Source organism: Hyla sarda, chromosome 2 (genome assembly GCF_029499605.1).
Source record: "Hyla sarda isolate aHylSar1 chromosome 2, aHylSar1.hap1, whole genome shotgun sequence".
Taxonomy (NCBI): Eukaryota; Metazoa; Chordata; class Amphibia; order Anura; family Hylidae; genus Hyla; species Hyla sarda.
In genome coordinates this window covers 310,794,425-310,816,229 of record NC_079190.1, presented here as the reverse complement: position 1 = coordinate 310,816,229, position 21,805 = coordinate 310,794,425, and the positions used below count along the sequence as shown (strand labels likewise).

At 42.0% G+C, this 21,805-nt stretch overlaps 1 protein-coding gene across 11 annotated transcripts in view; it reads left to right on the top strand.

Annotated features, from left to right (window-relative positions):
* Positions 1-21,805, top strand: part of ANKS1A (ankyrin repeat and sterile alpha motif domain containing 1A) — an 836,994-nt gene that overhangs the window by 567,150 nt on the left and 248,039 nt on the right. For 10 of the 11 annotated variants that reach the window (XM_056557673.1, XM_056557674.1, XM_056557675.1 and 7 more), the window contains 2 exons: positions 5,054-5,188; positions 13,079-13,195. In XM_056557673.1, the coding sequence (XP_056413648.1) occupies positions 5,054-5,188; positions 13,079-13,195 (252 nt within the window). The remainder of the gene's footprint in view (positions 1-5,053; positions 5,189-13,078; positions 13,196-21,805) is intronic. The other variant, XM_056557676.1, reaches the window with a different exon arrangement.

Sequence of the window (21,805 nt, the reverse complement as noted above, 5' to 3'; positions counted from 1 at the left end):
AGCTAGATGAACTTTGATCTCAAGTGTCACGTGTAAGCTAAATCATTTTTGACCTCTGTGGAAACAGTTTTAAGTGAGTCATTTAGTTAAAACTACTTTTCTCTACTTGAAACCAGTATTATTCTAGTTTGTACAAGGTCGTTCAGTAAATACTCTAGTTTGTAAGAAAGTGTTTAGTAAAATCTGGTGTTTCAACAAAGGCGTTCAGTTAAAGCTGGTTTTAACTAGGATAAAACTGTTAATTCTAGTTTTCACCAAGGCATCCAGTGAAAACTAGTTTTCACTGGGGAAGAGCAGTCAATTTTAGCAGTCAATTCTAGTTTTCACAAAGACGTTCAGTCAAAACTAGTTTTCACTCGGGGAAGAGCAGTCAATACTAGTTTTCACAAAGACATTTAGTTAAAACTAGTTTTCACTTGGGAAAACTAGTTTTAACTGAAACATATGTATGTATGTATGTATAGGGCATGAGTATTCCTCTGAGAGAGGCACAACTTCTGGTATATGGAGATTCAAAAAAGGCCATTAGCACTCAACGGCTTTCTGGGCAAGGGAATATGCAGAGCAGCTCATCACGTTCCCTGGACATTAGCTTTAGCTCCAGTTACGGAATCTCAGAAACTGATCGGGATTTAATGTCAAGCCAGACTTCTCTCTAGAAAAACCCATCTGCAGACATCACCGTTTCTGAATATTTTGCTCCTCATCCGTGCAGAGTAGGGTGTTCTGGCTCGGCTAGTGAGAGGCCTGTTGATTAGGCAAAAGTAAAAGTATTTCTCTTAGAGAGAGACACTACTTCTTCTGTATGGAGATACAAAAAAGGCCATTAGCGTATGTTGTATGTATATATAAATATACAGTATATATATATATGTGTGTGTGTGTATGTATGTATGTATGTGTGTATGTGTATATATATATATATATATATATATATATATAATCCCAAAATAAAACAGCACTACGGCAGGATATTGTCATGTATCAAAAATGTCTTTGTGAAAACTAGTATTGACTGCTCTTCCCCGAGTGAAAACTAGTTTTGACTGAACGTCTTTGTGAAAACTAGAAGGGACAGGGACATAATACTCCCCCTTTATAAAGCATTGGTACGGCTTCACCTGGAATATGCTGTTCAGTTTTGGGCACCTGTCCATAAAAGATACACTGCGGAGTTGGAAAGGGTGCAGAGACGCGCGACTAAACTAATATGGGGCATGGAACATCTTAGCTATGAGGAGCGATTAAAGGAGTTACAATTGTTTAGTCTTGAGAAGAGACGTTTAAGGGGGGATATGATAAACGTATATAAGTATATTAATGGCCCATACAAAAAATATGGAGAACAACTGTTCCAGGTTAAACCCCCCCAAAGGACGAGGGGGCACTCCCTCCGTCTGGAGAAGAAAAAGTTTAGTCTCAAGGGGCGACACGCCTTCTTTACCGTGAGGACTGTGAATTTATGGAACGGTCTACCTCAGGAACTGGTCACAGCAGGAACAATTAACAGCTTTAAAACAGGATTAGATACATTCATGGAACAAAATAACATTAATGCTTATGAAGAAATATAAAATCCCATCCCTTCCCTTATATCGCGCCACACCCCTACCCCTTAATTCCCTGGTTGAACTTGATGGACATATGTCTTTTTTCGACCGTACTAACTATGTAACTATGTAACTTATCCAGTCCAACAAAAAAATTGGTGCCAGTGTCCCAATGCACTTGATCAGAGTCCATCCAAGATAAGAACCAGATACAGGCGCAGCACTCCAACAAAAAAGTGATTTAATATCTCATGTCAGCATTACAACGTTTCAGCTCCTCCTGGAGCCTTTTTCAAGCATAGTGCTTGAAAAAGGCTCCAGGAGGAGCTGAAACGTTGTAATGCTGACATGAGATATTAAATCACTTTTTTGTTGGAGTGCTGCGCCTGTATCTGGTTCTCATATATATATATATATATATATATATATATATATATATATATATATATATATATACATATACAGAATACACACATAATAATTACGCCTTTATATCCAAGGTATATTGTGCTGGTGTTAAGGATGCCTTAATGTGCAGCCTTAATCTGTGAGTCACTGCCGCTGTACTAATTCCCTAGCGTCGACATAAGAAAATTCACACCAGGCCAGGTTGGTATGAGTTCCCTCCTCGGTAACCCAGTGAGTTCTGTTTATTACAGGAAGTAAATTTGTTTTTTACATTGTGCAAAGGAGGAGGTTAGTTATGACATCACAATTAGCATATTACAATTTGATTGGTGTTTCGACTATTGTGTCCTTATATATTAGCATATCTAGTGTCCATTAATTTCTTTCTTGGCCAAAGTTAATTTATGCAGCCCTATCACTCGAATACTGGAAAATTCCAGTTCTTTGCCCTTCTTATATGATCTGCATCTTCCTCAAATGTTTTGACTTCCATCTTGGGCTTTCTGGTGTTGATCCAAGGTTATTCAGTCACTAGCAGTTTGCAAACTCAGGAAAGTGGTGCATAGTTCAACAAATATCTTTTTCCTTCAGCATTAGAAATGATATATAAATATATCAGTATTAATATATATATTGATCAGCATTCAGAATCATTTTGGTCACCTTGACACGGGCATATATATTTTCTCATAAACTTTAGGAGTAAATTGTAGGCAGGCAGATTGCTAAGTACACTTCTTACCATTCAAGATTGCTGCTGGTGTGAAGCTGCACTGTGGCACATGCGCAGTAGCCAGTAATACAGAGCAGGGAGGCAGAGGTTAGAAATGTATATTGAAGAGCAGTTTCAGAAATGTCCAGACAACTGAGGGGATGAGCGGACACAGGGGTGTAGCTATAGAGGTAACAGTTGCACCAGGGCCCTGGTGCCTAAGGAGGCCCCAAAGCACTTCACCACATTAGGGACCAGTAACATAATTGGCATATTGGGCCCTGTTCCAGATTTTGCATCGGGCCCCAGAAACTACAAGCTACGCCTCTGAGCTGATGCGATATTGTTCAGGGCACATGGAATTCCATAACACCACCTTAAGATCAGGCACTACGATTGGGGTGCTCTCGAAGTGCAGTGGCTGCTTGTAGTGGTGATGGGTAGCAGACATGCCATGCTCTGACTCAGAACCTCAATATTACAAGGTCATTTTGCAAATTTTGGGGGCTACAGTTTCTACACAGTGCACTTTTAGGTAAAAATTACACACTTTATTTTGTAGGTCCACACACTTGCAACAAAACCCAATTTATATGTTTTATTTTATTCTACTACTTTACAAAATTATTAATACATTTGAGCATACTCATGTTATAACTTTTTGTATAAAAATGAGTATGCTCAGAATTTGGTCTATATATTTTTATTTTTTCTGCTTATCTGACTATGTGAGTATAGTGAACCAGGATCACTTTTTTTTTTTTTTTTTTTTTTTTTTATTTGGTATATGAAGTGACCAAAAATGTGTAATTCTGGTTAGTACAATATTTTGGCTTTTGAGGCCTCACTTTTAAGTTTTTTAATTTTGTAAAATGAAAGGGGACACCTTTCCATTTTACATTAAAATGTACGGTGTAGCAATAAAAATATAACTGGGGAGATATCGAAAAGAAAACCACAATTTTGCAAATTTTGGGGATTTCGTTTTTACTCTGTACATTTTATGGTTTTACAGACATCTTTTCTTCATTCTGTCTGCATACGAAATGTACTGTGACATCACTCCGAACATTATCCATGTACTGTGACATCTTTGGGTATTATCCCTGTACTGTGACATCACTGGATATTATCCCTGTACTGTCCACATAACCGTGTATTATCCCTGTACTGTAACACCACTGGTTATTATCGCTGTACTGTGACATCACTGTGTGTATTATTTCTGTACTATCACATCACTGTGTTTATTATCCCTGTTCTGTGGCATCTCTGTGTATTATAACTATACTGTGTTGTCACTGTGCACATTATCCCTGAACATTACAGGTAAATATGCACAGGGAGGTCACAAGGATAATACACATAGTGATGTAACAGTACAGATATAATCAGTGATGTCACAGTACAGGAACAGGGGATAATACGCCCAGTGATGTCACAAGCAATACACAGGCATACAGCTTCCAGTAACGCACTGTATATGGCGGAAGGCTGTATGTCTGTGGGGGAGCTATACTGCACCAAATGTGGGGGAACTATACAGCACCTAATGTGGGGGAACTATACTGCACCTAATGTGGGGGAACTATACTGCACCTAATGTGGGGGAACTATACTGCACCTAATGTGGGGGAACTATACTGCACCTAATGTGTGGATCTATACTGCACCTAATGTGTGGATCTATACTGCACCTAATGTGGGGATCTATACTGCCAACCTAATGTGGGAGAACTATACTGCCAATCTAATGTGGGGGAACTATACTGCCATCCTAATGTGGAGGAAATATACTGCCATCCTAATGTGGAAGAACTATACTGCCAACCTAATATGGGGGAACTATACTGCACCTTATGTTGGGGAATTATACTGCCAACCTAATGTGGGGGGAACTATGCTGCCAGCCTAATGTGGGGGAACTACAACCTAACGTTGGGGGAATTATAAACAAGTTTGGATCATTGAGCTTTGTTGTTGTGTTCTTCTTTTAAAACAAAAGATGTTAATTAGTTATGGCAACTGTATGAGTTGTTTTTTCTAAACTTAAACCTCTGTATTCTGATTTTATTGCTGTGCTGGCACTTTGAGGGAAAAAAAGTTGACGTGCAGTACTGTTCGGGTACTCGGGCTCAAAAAGGTTCTCCATCACTGATCTAGAGCATTGCAAGATGCAGGCTTTCATAGACAGAGCTGCCAGTGACAGCCTGAACTCTTCTAATGGCATAGTTCTGTGTATGTCCCAGCTGCACAGGGAGAATGTTGTATAGATATACAGCTATAGATTGGCATTATATTGGTATTAATGCTAATTTCAGACTCATCATTTTATGGTTTTATTTTTCATTGACTCTATTCTAATCTATTCAAATTCTTACAGTGCCCTGATGTCCTCCCATGTTCTATGCCTTCCATTCCATTAGGAGAGCATGATACTGGGTTTGATTCTGGGAGAAGTAGATCTGAAGGGTTAGAAAGCAGAGCGCGCCACAAGGTGCAAACATCTTTAAAGGAGGTTTGTTGTCATTTTGTCCAAATGTCCTAACAAATATTTATTTCTTTTTGTCTGCCTTAGTTATTTTCAAACTAAAATATGTATGTGAAATTATTTATTTATATCCTTTAAAATAAACCTGTTTAGTTATGCCGCCTTTTTGTGAACATCATGTGCTGAAGTCTGTAGTTTAGAGAACTGGTTACGCTCTGCTTAAAAAGTCACTGATCTTCATAAGAGGGTGCTAGCTGCGTCCACCGGGCATCTGACCCCGTCCGCCAACTGATGATTGGGTGGTTTCTCCCTATTCACATAAACAGGGAGAAAACCTGCCACAATCATCAATGTGTATACAAGAGAAAGCTTCAATGATAGGAGCAGGAGTACATCGGCGCTGAACGGACCCAGGACACGCAAGGTAGGAAGGTAAAATCCAATTTATTCGATGGAACGCGTTTCCCTGCGCAAGCACAGATTCATCATGCCTGATGAATCTGCGCTTGCGCAGGGAAACGCGTTGCATCGAATAAATTGGATTTTACCTTCCTACCTTGCCGTGTCCTGGGTCCGTTCAGCACCGATGTACTCCTGCTCCTATCATTGAAGCTTTCTCTTGTATACACATGTTGTGGATTCCACACCAGGAGGGCTGCAGACGGACCATTGTATCCCAGCGTTTTCCATTGTTGTGTATGCTGTTATACAACCACCCAGGGTGAGCAGTTACAATTAGATTTCACTCTCCCCCACCTCCGGTGGTATTACCCTATGGAGCGCCTTCTCTTCTGCTTTTAGAAACAATCATCAATGGGTCGGCAGGGCTAAAATGCCCTCATAAATACTGGTAATGCTTTTTAAACAGAGCCTACTATAACATGGAAGTTCTGTCTCTCAGCAAAGGCCGCATGACTAAATGACAAGTACCCTTTAGGGACCCTCTATATGTATTTTTACAACAATATTTAAGGGGCCGTAATCTTCATGACTTATATAGCGTGTAGAATAAACCCTGGGTATCCTTGGGGTAAGCTTATGCCTGCCTAATGGGAGCTGATCTCCCCCTCTTGTGGTGACGATTGGAAGGATTACGGATTATGGGTATTTAACACTTTTATTGCTGCAGTTATCAGTCAGGTTACTGGATATGACTATGGGACCCCCCTGGAGACATATTGACTGTTTACAAAGGGTTGCTTTTACTAAATCCTAGCAGCGATCATGTATTAGCATACAGGAGTAGAACAATATAGGGTGGGCCATTTATATGGATACACCTTAATAGAATTGGAATGGTTGGTGATATTAACTTCCTGTTTGTGGCACATTAGTATATGTGAGGGGGGGAAACTTTTCAAGATGGGTGGTGACCATGGCGGCCATTTTGAAGTCGGCCATTTTGAATCCAACTTTCGTTTTTTCAATAGGGAGAGGGTCATGGGACACATCAAACTTATTTCACAAGAAAAACAATGACGTGCTTGGTTTTAACGTAACATTATTCTTTCATGAGTTATTTACAAGTATCTGACCACTTATAAAATGTGTTCAATGTGCTGCCCAATGTATTTGATTGTCAATGCAACCCTCTTCTCCCCCTCTTCACACACTGATAGCAACACCGCAGGAGAAATGTTAGCACAGGCTTCCAGTATCCGTAGTTTCAGGTGCTGCAGAATTGGCAAAACAAAAATTGGAACAGGACCCTCAATCTTCGCAGAAGATTTTGTTCAGTGATGAGGCAAACTTTTATGTGAATGGTGAAGTTAACAAACAAGACCACCGCTTTTGGTCTGACACTAACCCACATTGGATAGATCCTTCCAAGACTGTTGGAACACAAAAATTGATGGTATGGTGTGGTAAATGGGGTACACTGGATATGCGAAATTGCTACATGATGATGTGTTTCCCTCTTTATGCACTGAAGCTAGCATGTTCCCTGAGTTTTTCCAGCAAGATGGTGCAGCACCACATTATGGGTGTCAGGTCTGAGCATTCCTAGATGAACAGTTTCCTGGAAAGTGGATTGGTCGTCGTGGGCCAGTTGAATGGGGTCGTCTAAAGGCAATTGTCTATGCTGTGAAGATACGAGATGTGCAGCACCTGAAACTACGGATACTGGAAGCCTGTGCTAGCATTTCTCCTGCGATGTTGCTATCAGTGTGTGAAGAGTGGGAGAAGAGGGTTGAATTGACAATCCAACACAATGGGCAGCACATTGAACACATTTTATAAGTGGTCAGAAACTTGTAAATGACTCATGAAAGAATAAAGTTACGTTAAAACCACGCACATCATTGTTTTATTGTGAAATTCCCAATAAGATTGATGGGTCACATGACCCTCTTCCTATTAAAAAAACAAAAGTTGGATTCAAAATGGCCGACTTCAAAATGACCGCCATGGTCACCACCCATCTTGGAAAGTTTCCCCCCTCACATATATTAACCCCTTAAGGACGCAGCCCTTTTTCACCTTAAAGACTGAGCCCTTTTTCGCAATTCTAAGCACCGTCGCTTTACAAGTTAATAACCCGAAAACGCTTTTAACGAATATTCTGATTCTGAGATTTTATTTTCGTGACATATTCTACTTTATTTTGGTGGTAAATTTTCGGCGTTACTTGCATCCTTTTTTGGTGAAAAATCACCAAATTTCATGAAAATTTTGAAAATGTTGCATTTTTCTAACTTTGAAGCTCTCTACTTGTAAGGAAAATGGATATTCCCAATAAATTTTATTTTTATTCACAAATACAATATGTATTTATGACTTTATGTTGGCATCATAAAATGGACATATTTTTGCTTTTTGAAAAAATTAGAGGGCTTCAAAGTAGAGCAGCAATTTTCAAAAATTTCATGAAAATTGCAAAATCTGAAGGGACAGATGTTACAGAACTACAACTCCCAGCATGCCAGGGCAGTCTAGGCATGCTGAGAGTTGTAGTTTGGCAACATCTGGAGGGCTACCGTTTGGGCACCACTGTAACAGTGGTCTCCAAACTGTGACCCTCCAGATGTTGCAAAACTACAACTCCCAGCATTCCCAGACAGCCTTTGGCTGTCTGGGCATGCTGGGAGTTGCAGTTTGGAATGCACTAGGAAGGGCAGCAGTAAATATCGCTTTACTGCCTCCTTCCTTCCCCCCCCCCCCCCCCCCCCACACTGTTGTTTCCCTACCTGCATCTGTCTCCAGCGATGATCGGCAGTCCCCACGCATCTTCTCCTCCAGGTACTGGCCTCCATCTTCTCCCCACGTCCCCACGACATTCAGGGGTGGGCAGAACTGTCCTGCGCTGCCATTGGTCAGAATCAGTTCTGACCAATGGCAGGGGATAGAAGGAGATCGCAGCACTGCAACCTCGCTCCTAGCCCTCTGGATGATCGGGGCTGTCACGGACAGCTCCGATCATCCCTATTTTCCGGGTTATCGGGTCACCAGAGACCCGATCAGCCCGGAATAGCAGAAAATCGCATGTCTGAATTGAAATGAGATTTTCTGTGATCGCCAACATGGGGGGGTCTCAGGCGATGTGCCGGGATGCCTGCTGAATGATTTCAGCAGGCATCCAGGTCCGGTCCCCAACCGGCTAGCGCCGGAGACTGGAATTCCCACGGGCGTTTGCATACGCCCCGCGCCCTGAAGAGGTTAATGTGCCACAATCAGGAAGTTAATATCACCAACCATTCCTATTTTATTAAGGTGTATTCATATAAATGGCCCACCCTTTTAGTTGAAAGGGAATCTGTCAGCAACATCACCTGCACCAATTTGTCGGTAGTGCCTGTAAGTGTGTGTGGTTTTATCATAATGGTGGTTACCATATCTTCCTAGATGCTACTATTACTGATTATCATTAAAAATCTACAATGTAAATGAGGCTGTTTGGGCACTGGGGGTGTTTCCTAGGTGTAGCCCTAGGTGTAACCCTAGGTGCACTGGTTCATCTTTCCAGCCAACCCCTTACCCATGCCCACTGGCCCCGTAAGTAGTCCACTGGACAGGGAGCTATACTTGCCTAGCCCCATCGGCTGCAGCTGTTTTCGCACCCCCTCAGCATGATTGACAACAGCTCTACTCCCCAAGCTGAAGAAAGAAGTGCAATTTGCAGGCCGTAGTCAGGCTGTCAATCGCCCCTGAAGGGGCGTAATTACAGCTGGAGAAGACGCGACTAGGTAAGTACAGCTCCCTGTCCAGGGTGCTGGCAGGTAGCACTTTCTAACATAATGCCCTCACCATCCCTGTGGCAGGAACCACATGTTTTATATAATGAAATCTGTTCACAGGTTCCCTTTAAATATTATAGTGGTGCACAACATATCTACATCAGAAGCACAAACACATATAGTGAAGCACCACAAGGAAGAAGCGGCACTCCAGGGATTCAATCCCAAAAAATAGATTTATTCACCCATCATTGAGATGCATCTCACTGATGGGTGAATAAATCTATTTTTTTGGATTGAATCCCTGGAGTGCCGCTTCTTCCTTGTGTTTTCTTCAATGTTGTGGGATCCTGAGTCGGACCCCTGGAGCTTGTGCACCCATTTAGGATTATAAGTCCTTCACTGTGCCTTACCTGACTTTTTTCATTTTATAGTGAAGCACCAAATATCAGTGTACATTAATATACCACCTCAGCAGGAACAAATCAACTGATCACAGTGCACCAAATGTGACATCAGTGTACAACTGCAGTCACATGGTTACACTGCCTCACAAAATTAATATAGATTTATATAGATATTGGCAGTATCTATTAGCACCACTTTTTGCTCTGTAAGTAATAATGCAAATTAAAGTGTGTGCCATGCAAACAATATATTGAACAATATATATAGTCCACACAGTATATGGTATTAGATACTCAGAATATAAGTAGCATACACCAATTGAGAGACAACAAATTGTCCATACTCATGATAAACAAGGCCAATGTAAAGGCTTCTTGCTTACGATCCCCATCCCAGGCTCCAATGTATATTTCACCCCATGGCTTTTTGAGGGACTACTGGGGAAAATACCTACATGCTATCTATGGCACCAAAATGCTGACCAAAAAGTCCAGGACCAGCTGAACATAAAAAACAAACAAAAAATGTTTTTAATACAATGCAACACACAATGAGGGAGATTTATCAAAACCTGTGCAGAAGAAAATTGCCCATAGCAACCAATCAGCTTGCTTCTTTCATCTTGCAGAGGCCTTGTTAGAAATGACAGAAGCAATCTGATTGGTTGCTATGGGCAACTGGGCAAATATTCCTCTGCACAGGTTTTGATAAATCTCCCCCAATAACTCTCCATCAACACAAACACCATATTGCAGCACAACGGTAGCAGATACATTCTCCCCCTTCTCACCTGGTCTCTACTACATTTTACCCACCTATTTTCCCCTACAACACACTTTACATATTCTCACCCTAAGATCTGCTGTAATTACTTGAAGGAGAATTAGGGAACCCCTAACATAGTGAGTACTAAGATGTGGACAGGGTAATTTTCATGGGATTATGTTAAAAAGAAAAAGAAAAAACTGCTGAAGCAGCTTGTGAGAGATGTTCTTATGTCCTCAGTAGCTAAACCTGTAGTCTACAGCCTACCCTTCACTACATGGTCTGCACTACAACCTTGGGGACATTGGGGACCCATGATAGAGGCCCCTGATATCAGCACAGTCTTAATGGTTACAGTGGTTTAAGGACCTGTGATGACAATACAGGTCTGGCATTATCAATGCAATAAGCTGCGTCTCACAGTTTGAGAAGAGCTGCACTAATGATTATGCAGTGCAATTTAGGTGGTTTAGGGCCCATATGTAGCACATCGGCTAAAACAAGTTTACACAAAGGCCTTAGTATTTTATTGAAGAGGTGAACTGAAAAAAAAAAGCCTTCTTAACCCCTTAAGGACCAGGCCAATTTTATTTTAGTGTTTTCGTTTTTTCGTCCTCACCTTCTAAAATCCATACTTTTTATATTTCCATCTACAGTCCCATATAAGGGCTTGTTTTTTGCGTGACCAACTGTACTTTGCAATGAAACCTCTTATTTTACCATAAAATGTACGGCGAACCCAAAAAATATTTTTTTAGGGAGGAAGTTTAAATGAAAAACAAAATTTTGCACATTTTAAAGGGTTTCGTTTTCACACTGTACACTTCACGGTAAAAATCATGTGTTCTTTATTCTGTGGGTCAATACGATTAAAATGATTCCCATTGCTAGATACTTTTATATTTTTGTACCACTTAAAAAAAAAAATCTAAAATTTTGGTACAATATTTTTTGCGCCGTCATCTGTATTTTTTATCGATACCACATTTGCATATATTAAACTTTTAGATAATTTTTAATTAATTTTTTGGGGAATAAAATGTGACGAAAAAAAAGCAGCATTTTTGGAAGTTTTTTTTTATTTTTAAGTTTACGCCATTCACCGTATGGGATCATTAACATTATATATTGATAGTTCGGACACTTACGCATGCGGCGATACCAAATATGTTTATTAAAAAAATGTTTACGCTCTTTGGGGGTAAAATGGGAAAAACTGACAATTTTTATTGGGGGAGGGGATCTTTAACTTTTTTTTCTTAAAATGTTTAAATTTTTCAACTTTAGTTTTTTACACTTTTTATGTCCCCATTGGGGACTATCTATAGCAATTATGTGATTGCCAATACTGTTCAGTGCTATGCATAGGACATAGCACTGTTCAGTATTATTGGTGATCTTCTGCTCTGGTCTGCTCGATCTCAGACCAGAGCAGGAGACACCGGGAGACAGACCGAGGCAGGTCAGCGGACCTCCGACCGCCATTACAGATGATTGGATCGCTGCGGCAGCGCTGCGGGCGATCCGATCTATTTTAACATGCGCATTGCCGCAGATGCCGTGATCTGTACTGATCACGGCATCTGTGGGGTTAATGGCGGACATCCATGCGATCGCGGATGTCGGCCATTACCGGCGTGTCCCCGGCTGCTGATAGCAGCCGGAACCTGCCGTGTAGGGCGCGAGCACCGCTACGATGCTCTCTGTCATACACAGGACATAAATGTACGTCCTGGTGCGCGAAGTACCGCCAAACCAGGATGTACATTTACTTCCATGGTTGTTAAAGGGGTATTCCAGGAACTGTTTTTTATTTGACTATGCTACAGGGGCTGTAAAGTAACTGTAGTTTATAATATAGTGTCTGTACCTGTGTGATGGTTTTCTCACAATTCTTCTGTGATTTTTCACCCCAATATTTATTTTTAACAGCATACAAAATGACTGTTGTCTCAGAGTTTTCCCAGGTTGCAGTGCAGCCGAGACCTGACGTCACTAGTCAGCTGATGACAGGGAGACTGTCTGCTTCAATGGCTGGAGGGATGGCTTGGTGGGAGAGAGATCAATCTGCAACTAATGCAGCTGTAGGCACCCTGATTGCAAACCACAGATCTTTTGCATGAATGCAGCTCATTTATGTTTCAATGGGTGGGGTGGCTGATGTGTGGGAGGGAGGAAAATGGAATTGTGGGATTTGTAGGCAAAAAAGAAAACTCAAACAGGAAATACCAGTTCACACAAAGCTAGCCACAGTGTTATGGTAATCTCACAATATAGCTATTTAGCCCCAAGACAAGCACAGATCCTTCCTGTCCATTACTGTCTGACTGGTACGCACTAAATTCACCTTATGGTGGACAACCCCTTTAAATAACAAAATATGCTATGCTTTCCTGTCTTCTGCTTTCTTAGAACACCACCACCCTATTGCTTCAGTTAGCTTCTTCTGAACAATGCACTTTCTCTACTTTCAGTTAGCATTTTTAAAATTTAATATAACAGTTCTCAAAGACATGCTGATTATCTAAAGAGTTGAGTGTTTTTTTTTTTTGTTTTGTTTTGGGGGCAGGAAGAAACTAAATTAACCTTGCGGCCTCCCAGCTCAGCTACTTCATATGCTTCCTTACAAAACTGGCAGCACCAACCCGAAAAACTAATATTTGAGTCATGTGGTTATGAAGCCAGCGTGAGTATTGTCTGTGAAATAAGTAAAAAAATATTCATTTTGTTTTCATTATCCTTAAATTATTGTTTAACAAATACTGGCCAACCAGGTATTGTTAACTGTTTCTTGCACATTTAGGCACTTTGCATTGTTGTTATGTTTTTAATTAGCATTTTTTATTCTGTTGGTAAAGGCATGAGAGTTCACCAATCACAACAGAAAACATGTTGCAACAAACAAACAAACCGCAGTATGAACACAGCCTTAACCTGTATCTGTCACTAATTATCATTATTTTTATTTTTGTCTAATCTGTGTTGGTTTATTATAACTCAATGAAGAAAAGAGAACTAGCGCTCAAGATCTATTAGATAAGGGGCACATTGCATAAAATTGATTCACAAGTTTATTAAAAATACAATAGCAGCATAACTTATAAACACCAGCAGGGCCCTTACTGGTGGGGAAAAAGGATAGATAAAAATAGCATAAAATATTAAAATAAACCATAAGGGATTAGGTAAAATAGAAGTCTGCACAGAGGATCACATTCTGTGCAAGAACCAGAGGACCGGCTCAGCACACCTCGGATGAGCGGTACATTGTACCAATACTCTATTCATTTTAGAAGTTTTAGTGAGCGGCAATCATGTATGATTGTGGACATTTCTTCTTTGATTATAAGAACCTCAGAGTGACTCCAAGGAGGGTATTGATCATATGAAACTCAGATTATTGAACATTTACAAACATTGCCATTAACTACCATTATCTCAAGGCTGATTTCATGCGTATTTGCACAGGAATATGCATATGCACATACAGTCATGGCTGTAAATGTTGGCACCCCTGAAATTTTTCTAAAAAATGAAGTATTTCTCACAGAAAAGGATTGCAGTAACACATGTTTTGCTATACATATGTTTATTCCCTTTGTGTGTTTTGGAACTAAACCAAAAAAAGGACGAAAAAATCAAATTGGACATAATGTCACACCAAACTCCAAATATGGGCTGGACAAAATTATTGGCACCCTCAACTTAATATTTGTTTGGAAAAAATAACTGAAATCAGTTGCTTCCTATAACCATTAATAAGCTTCTTACACCTCTCAGACCGATTGTTGGACCACTCTTCGTTTGCAAACTGCTCCAGGTGTCTCTTATTGGAATAGTGCCCTTTCCCAACAGCAATTTTAAGATCTCTCCACAGATGTTCAATGGGATTTAGATCTGGACTTGTTGCTGGCCACTTCAGCACTCTCCAGCGCTTTGTTGCCATTCATTTCTGGGTGCTTTTTGACCTATGTTTGGGGTCATTGTCCTGCTGGAAGACCCAAGATCTCAGACGCAAACCCAGCTTTCTGACACTGGGCTGTACAGGGCAACCCAAAATCTGTTGGTAATCCTCAGATTTCATGATGCCTTGCACACATTCAAGGCACCCAGTGTAGGAGGCAGCAAAGCAACCTTAAAAGATCATTGAACCTCCAACATATTTCACTGTAGGTACTGTGTTCCTTTCTTTGTAGGCCTCATTCCGTTTTCGGGAAACAGTAGAATGATATGCTTTACCAAAAAGCTCTATCTTCATCTCATCTGTCCAAATGTAGTCTTGCTTTTTCATGTCTCTGTGTCAGCAGTGGGGTTCTTCTGGGTCTCCTGCCATAGCGTTTCATTTCATTTAAATGTTGATGGATAGTTTGCACTGACACTGATGCTCCCTGAGCCTGCAGGACAGCTAGAATATCTTTGGAACTTGTTTGGGGCTGCTTATCCACCATCCGGACTTTCCTGCGTTGACACCTTTCATAAATTTTTCTCTTCGGTCCACACCCAGCGAAATTAGCTACAGTGCCATGGATTGCAAACTTCTTGATAATGTTTCGCACTGTGGACAAAGGCAAATCTAGATCTCGAGAGATGGACTTGTAACTAGAGATGAGCAAACTTTTGAAAAATTTGATTCGGCCGATTCGCCAAATTTTTTGAAAAAATTCAGTTTGATCCGAATTTATTTGCGGTGAATCTATATTAAAAACGGTTATTTCTGGACTACAGAGAGCCTCAATAGGACTACAGAGCGCCTCAATAGGGGTGTTGCTTTGTTCTAACATGCATATGGAATGTGCTGGGGTAGTGAAATAATACTGTTATTAAGAATGACATGCAGATTACAGGCATCGCTTTTAGAATCACTTCCTCAGAGCTGCACAATGGCAGAGCCTGGAGGTGGCATCAGTATGAGGAGACCATATAGTGGCTGAATGTCAGTGTGGAAGTGTTGGCAGCATGAGGAGACCATACAGTGGCTGAATGACACAGCTTGGATGTGGCTAAAGCTTGAGGAGACCATATAGTGTCTGAATGGCACAGCCTGGAGTTGGCAGCAGCATGAGTAGACACTAGGGCTTCACAATCCCTAAGATTAAAAGGCAAATTTTGAAATTTAAATTGCAGATTTAGGGTAGCTAGTGCTACCATAAAAAATTTTGGGCCCAGCAGCATCAGTAAACCATATATTGGCTGAATGACACAGCCTGGAGTTGGCTGAAGCATCAGGAGACCATATAGTGTCTGATTGGCACAGCCTGGAGTTGGCAGCAGCATGAGTAGACACTAGGGCTTCATAATACATAAGCTTAAAAGACAAATATTGAAAATGAAATTGAAGATTTAGTGTAGCTAGTTACATAGTTACATAGTTAGTATGGTCGAAAAAAGACATATGTCCATCAAGTTCAACCAGGGAATTAAGGGGTAGGGGTGTGGCGCGATATTGGGGAAGGGATGGGATTTTATATTTCTTCATAAGCATTAATGTTATTTTGTTCCATGAATGTATCTAATCCTGTTTTAAAGCTGTTAATTGTTCCTGCTGTGACCAGTTCCTGAGGTAGACCGTTCCATAAATTCACAGTCCTCACGGTAAAGAAGGCGTGTCGCCCCTTGAGACTAAACTTTTTCTTCTCCAGACGGAGGGAGTGCCCCCTCGTCCTTTGGGGGGGTTTAACCTGGAACAGTTTTTCTCCATATTTTTTGTATGGGCCATTAATATACTTATATACGTTTATCATATCCCCCCTTAAACGTCTCTTCTCAAGACTAAACAATTGTAACTCCTTTAATCTCTCCTCATAGCTAAGATGTTCCATGCCCCATATTAGTTTAGTCGCACGTCTCTGCACCCTTTCCAACTCCGCAGTGTCCCTTTTATGGACAGGTGCCCAAAACTGAACAGCATATTCCAGGTGAGGCCGTACCAATGCTTTATAAAGGGGGAGTATTATGTCCCTTTCCCTTGAGTCCATGCCTCTTTTGATACATGACAATATCCTGCCGGCTTTGGAAGCGGCAGCCTGACATTGCATGCTATTCTGTAGTCTGTGATCTACAAGTACACCCAGATCCTTCTCTACCAGTGACTCTGACAGTTTAATCCCCCCTAAGACATACGATGCATGCAGGTTATTAGTACCCAGATGCATAACTTTACATTTATCCACATTGAACCTCATTTGCCAAGTGGATGCCCAGACACTTAGTCTATCCAAGTCATCTTGTAACTTATGCACATCCTCTATAGACTGTACCGTGCTACAAAGCTTGGTGTCATCTGCAAAGATAGAAACAGAGCTGTTAATACCATCCTCTATATCATTGATAAATAAATTAAACAACAGCGGTCCCAGTACTGAACCTTGGGGTACACCACTAATAACCGGGGACCAATCAGAGTACGAATCATTGACCACCACTCTCTGGGTACGATCCATGAGCCAGTGTTCAATCCAGTTACAAACTAAAATTTCCAAACCCAAAGACCTTAATTTACCTGTCAGACGTCTATGAGGGACAGTATCAAACGCTTTAGCAAAGTCCAGAAACACTATATCCACAGCCATTCCTCTGTCAAGGCTTCTACTCACCTCTTCATAAAAGCAAATTAGATTGGTTTGACAACTTCTATCCCTAGTAAACCCATGCTGGCTATCACTTATAATACAATTATCCCCTATGTATTCCTGTATGTAATCCCTTATAAGTCCTTCAAACAATTTACCCACAATGCACATTAAACTTACCGGTCTATAGTTTCCTGGGGAAGACCTAGAGCCCTTTTTGAAGATTGGCACCACATTCGCCTTGCGCCAGTCCCTTGGCACAATACCAGACACCAGAGAATCTCTAAATATCATGAACAGGGGTACAGATATTACTGAACTTACCTCTCTAAGAACTCTTGGGTGTAGTCCATCCGGTCCTGGGGATTTGCTTACATTTGCTTACATTTACTTTACTTTACTACCATAATTTTTTTTTAGACCATATAGTGACTGGATGGCACAGCCTGGAGTTGGCTGAAGCATGAGGAGACCATATAGTGGCTGAATGGCACAGCCTGGAGTTGGCTGAAGCATCAGGAGACCATATAATGTCTGAATGGCACAGCCTGGAGTTGGCTGAAGCAGGATAAGAGACCATATAGTGGCTGAATGAGACAGCCTGGAGGTGGCATCAGTATGAGGAGACCATATAGTGGCTGAATGACTGCCTGGGGTTTCTAGCAGCATGGGGAGACCATATAGTGTCTAAATGGCAAAGCCTGGAGGTCGCGGCTGAAGCATGAGGAGACCATATAGTGGCTGAATGGCACAGCCTGGAGTTTGTGGCAGCATGAAGAGACCATATAGTGTCTGAATAGCACAGCCTGGAGTTGGCGGTAGATGAGGAGACAATAGGGCCTCACAATCTCTGAGAATAAAATATGAATTTTGAAATTTCCATTTAAGATATATGGTACCTAGCACTACCATAAACATATATAGGTCATGTCCTAGGCCCGGCAGCATCACTAAATGATGTAGTTGCTGAATGACACAGACTGGAGCTGTCTGAAGCATCAGTAAACCATATATTGGATGAATGGCACAGCCTGGAGGTGGCTGAAGCATGAGGAGACCATATAGTGGCTCAATAATACAGCCTGGAGTTGGCTGAAGCATGAGAAGAGACCATATAGTGGCTGAATGAGACAGCCTGGAGGTGGCAGCAGCATCAGTAGTCCTGAAAGTGACCTGGTTATAGAGTGGTACACAGTGCAGACAAGATGTTCTTCCCATTGTCAGTCACCATGGTTCCCATTTCCAGTTTTCGTGGAGGAGGCCATGCTCCGATTTCTTTACGAATGACTATTAACAGTTCCTCCCCTGTGTGACTCCGTTCACCAAGCAAACCAGGTCAAGAACAGCGTGACACTGCCATGCCCTGCATACATGATATGCTGAAGGGCCACTGAGACACTGCAGTGGAGGATGAGGAGGCGGAATCGCACACTGTCCAATGGCCAATGGCCTGAGAGCATGGAGGAGGAAGTGGCGTGACCTGTCCAAGTTATTGTTGTGGCTGTGCAGGAACCATATTCACCCAGTGAGCCGTAAAGGACATGTATTGTCCCTGACCATAGTTACAGCTTCAGACGTCGGTGCTGCCATGCAATTTGGTACACACTGACAGGCTTTAAGACTAGACTACCTTCTATTCCACAAAATTGTGCAGGGCTGGTACTGCCTTCTTCACAAAGAAATGACTGCTTGGCACTCTCCACCTTGGCTCGGCACAAGCCATCAGTTCTCTGAAAGGTGCAGAGTCCACCACTTGAAAAGGGAGGGACTGCAGCACCAGCAACTTGGACAGGAGCACATTCAGCTTCTGCGCCATTGGATGAGTGGGCACATACTGTTGTCTCTTGGACACTGTATCGCCGATGGATTGTTTGCGGAATGGCTGACTAAAAGGAGGAACAGGAACATCTGGAGCGACAGAAGGTGGGTATGACACACAGCTCCCTTCGGCTGAGATGGTGGAGCCTTGGCTTGCTGAAAGAGGGAGCAGTGTGCCACTGGGTGATGCAGCAGGCTGGACCACTATATCAGAGCCACGGTTCTCCCAGGCCACTTTATGGTGGTGAAGCATATGTTGACGCAGGGCCGTGGGCCAATATTGGGACCCTGGCCACGCTTCACCTTCTGCTGACATATCTTGCATGTGGCTATGTGAACCTCCTCCAGATAATTGATGAAAAACTGCTACACCGCCGAGCAGCTGATTTTCCCACCAACAGTCCGCAGTACTTCACTGCTACTGTCGCCATCTCCAGGAACACCTGTCCCACTACCTCCCGGGAAGGTAGGCTGCCATGAAGCCTACGGGCATGTTTGGCTCCAGAATTTCCACTTCTGCCACCATGCTCACTGGCAACCATGCTACCACCTTGCTGGCTCAGCTACTGCCTCAGGAGCAACCTGCAACCCTCTCTTCTCCTGATGATTATAAAGCCCCTTCTGCACCCGACTCCCAATTGCGATCGGCTTCATCATGATCAAGTGTCTGCACATCACTGATGTCCTCCTCAGGTTCCTCAACAGTGTCTGCTTCAGGACCCTGAACCCTGGCAACAACGCCTCCCACATCTCTCTCCTCATCACTACTTGCCTGCCTAGCAGAGGAAGCTGCGGATGTCTCCTCCACTTGTTGGCTGGGAAGTAGCTGCTGACTGTCCTCTATTAGATTGTCCTCATTGAATAGGGGAGCTGAACCCACAGCATAAGATACTTCTGTAGGGGAGGTAACAGCATAGGACAGAGGCAATGGGAGGACAGGGACTGCTCCTGGGCCATGCCAACTGAGGAACCCGCCGACTGTTGACTGAGGGTATCAGTTGTCACTAGTGATGAAGTGGATGACCGTGTTAACCAATCGATGACAGATGGGTAACTGCTCGAAACACGAATGCTAGCTGATACTGGGAGCTCGACCCTAGTCTGCTGCAACCTCTGCCACTCCTCTGTGTACGTCCTGGCACTATTCTGCCTGACATACTTAGTGTGTATATGAGGGGAGTACAATACGCTTCTCTACGCTAAAAACAGTATTTGTCTAGAACAGCAGCAGATGTGTACTTTTGCCTAGACTTTCACAGTATCTAGGCCCTTGACAGATTAACAGGTACAAAAAAAGTACACTACTCTGATGTACGTATGTGGTATGCACTTATGAGGGAAGAAAAATGCACTACCATACACTTAAATAAGTATCAACACCAGGCGGTGATTACTTTTGGCTGTCCTTTCACAGTATGCAGGCCCTTGACAGAGTAACAGGTTTAAAATAGTACACTACTTAATGTAGGTATGTGGTATGCACTGATGAGGGCAGAAAAGTGCGGTACACACACAAGAAAACCCAATTACCTAATCACACACTAGCTGAACATATATAAGACCCACTTTCCACACAGTTGGTACACTGCTATTGAAAAAGAGACCCAGACGGTCCCAAAACGCATCTAGCCTTTATACCCATAGCAATCTATAGGTATTTGCAGCATTCTATAACCTCCCGATGCGCACAAACCATATTACAGAGACCAGCTGATCTTCCTGGTGCGCACAGCACACAAAACTTCAGATCACTACACCGGCAAGCCGATCTCCTGGTGCGCATAGCGCATGAAGATAAACACCACCACGCCGGCAAGTAGACATCCTGATGCGCATAGCACATAGAACTTTGCATCACCACGCCGACAAGCAGACCTCTGGCTCACCGGCGCTGATGACTCGCCATCCCAAGTAACGACTAGGCGTCCGGTTCGGAAGCCGCTGTGGGTAAGTAGTAAGAGCGCCGTGGGATCCTGCCAGGACAAATAAGCTAACACTGTCCTGCATTTCCAAACTTTGTTCATTACATAAGACTTTTTACATCTCTCTAAGCTATACGGGACTTTACCCACTGGATTATAAATTGGGCAATATTGCATTTGAAATCGCTGCCTATCCTTTGGGTTGCATAATATGGACTTTCTTAACTTATCTGCATAATTATTTTTACAATAATTTTTAGATATTATTTTATTAATTTTACATTTGTTTGTATCTATTGACACTGCTGCAAGGGCCCTGCAGGCAGTTGCCATAGACAATTACATCAATAAATATATGTATGTTTTAATATAATACATTTGTATTGTTTTTACTTCAGTACCAACTGTGAAATATACACAAATTCTTTATATACACTCTCTCACCATTTTTTCAGAGTATACAAAAGACCAGATTTGAGGAAAGTGTTTCTCTTCTCAAAGTATTTGAGTAAAAGCACAAGCCGGTGATTACTTTTGCCTGGACTTTCACAGTATCTAGTCCGTTGACAGATTAACAGGTTTAAAATAGTACACTACTTAGATGTAGGAATGTGGTATGCACTTATGAGGGCAGAAAAATGCGCTACTGTACGGTTCAAAAATTATATGAGTAAAACACCTGCCGGTGATTACTTTTGGCTGTCCTTTCACAGTATGTAGGCCCTTGACAGGCACAAAATAGTAAACCACTTAGGTATTTGGTATGCATTTATGAGGGCAGAAAAATGTTGTACAGTAAGCTAAAAAAAAAAAGTATTTTTGCACAACACCAGCAGAACACAATAGTGCTGCAGCACAAAAAAGCTGTGTACTAAACACAAAATGTCACTATGTCAAAGACTATTAGAAATGGACTGCTTGGTATTATACCGTCTACGGACTAGTATAACCAGCAGATGATTTGTTGTGGAACAAAGACACAGAATT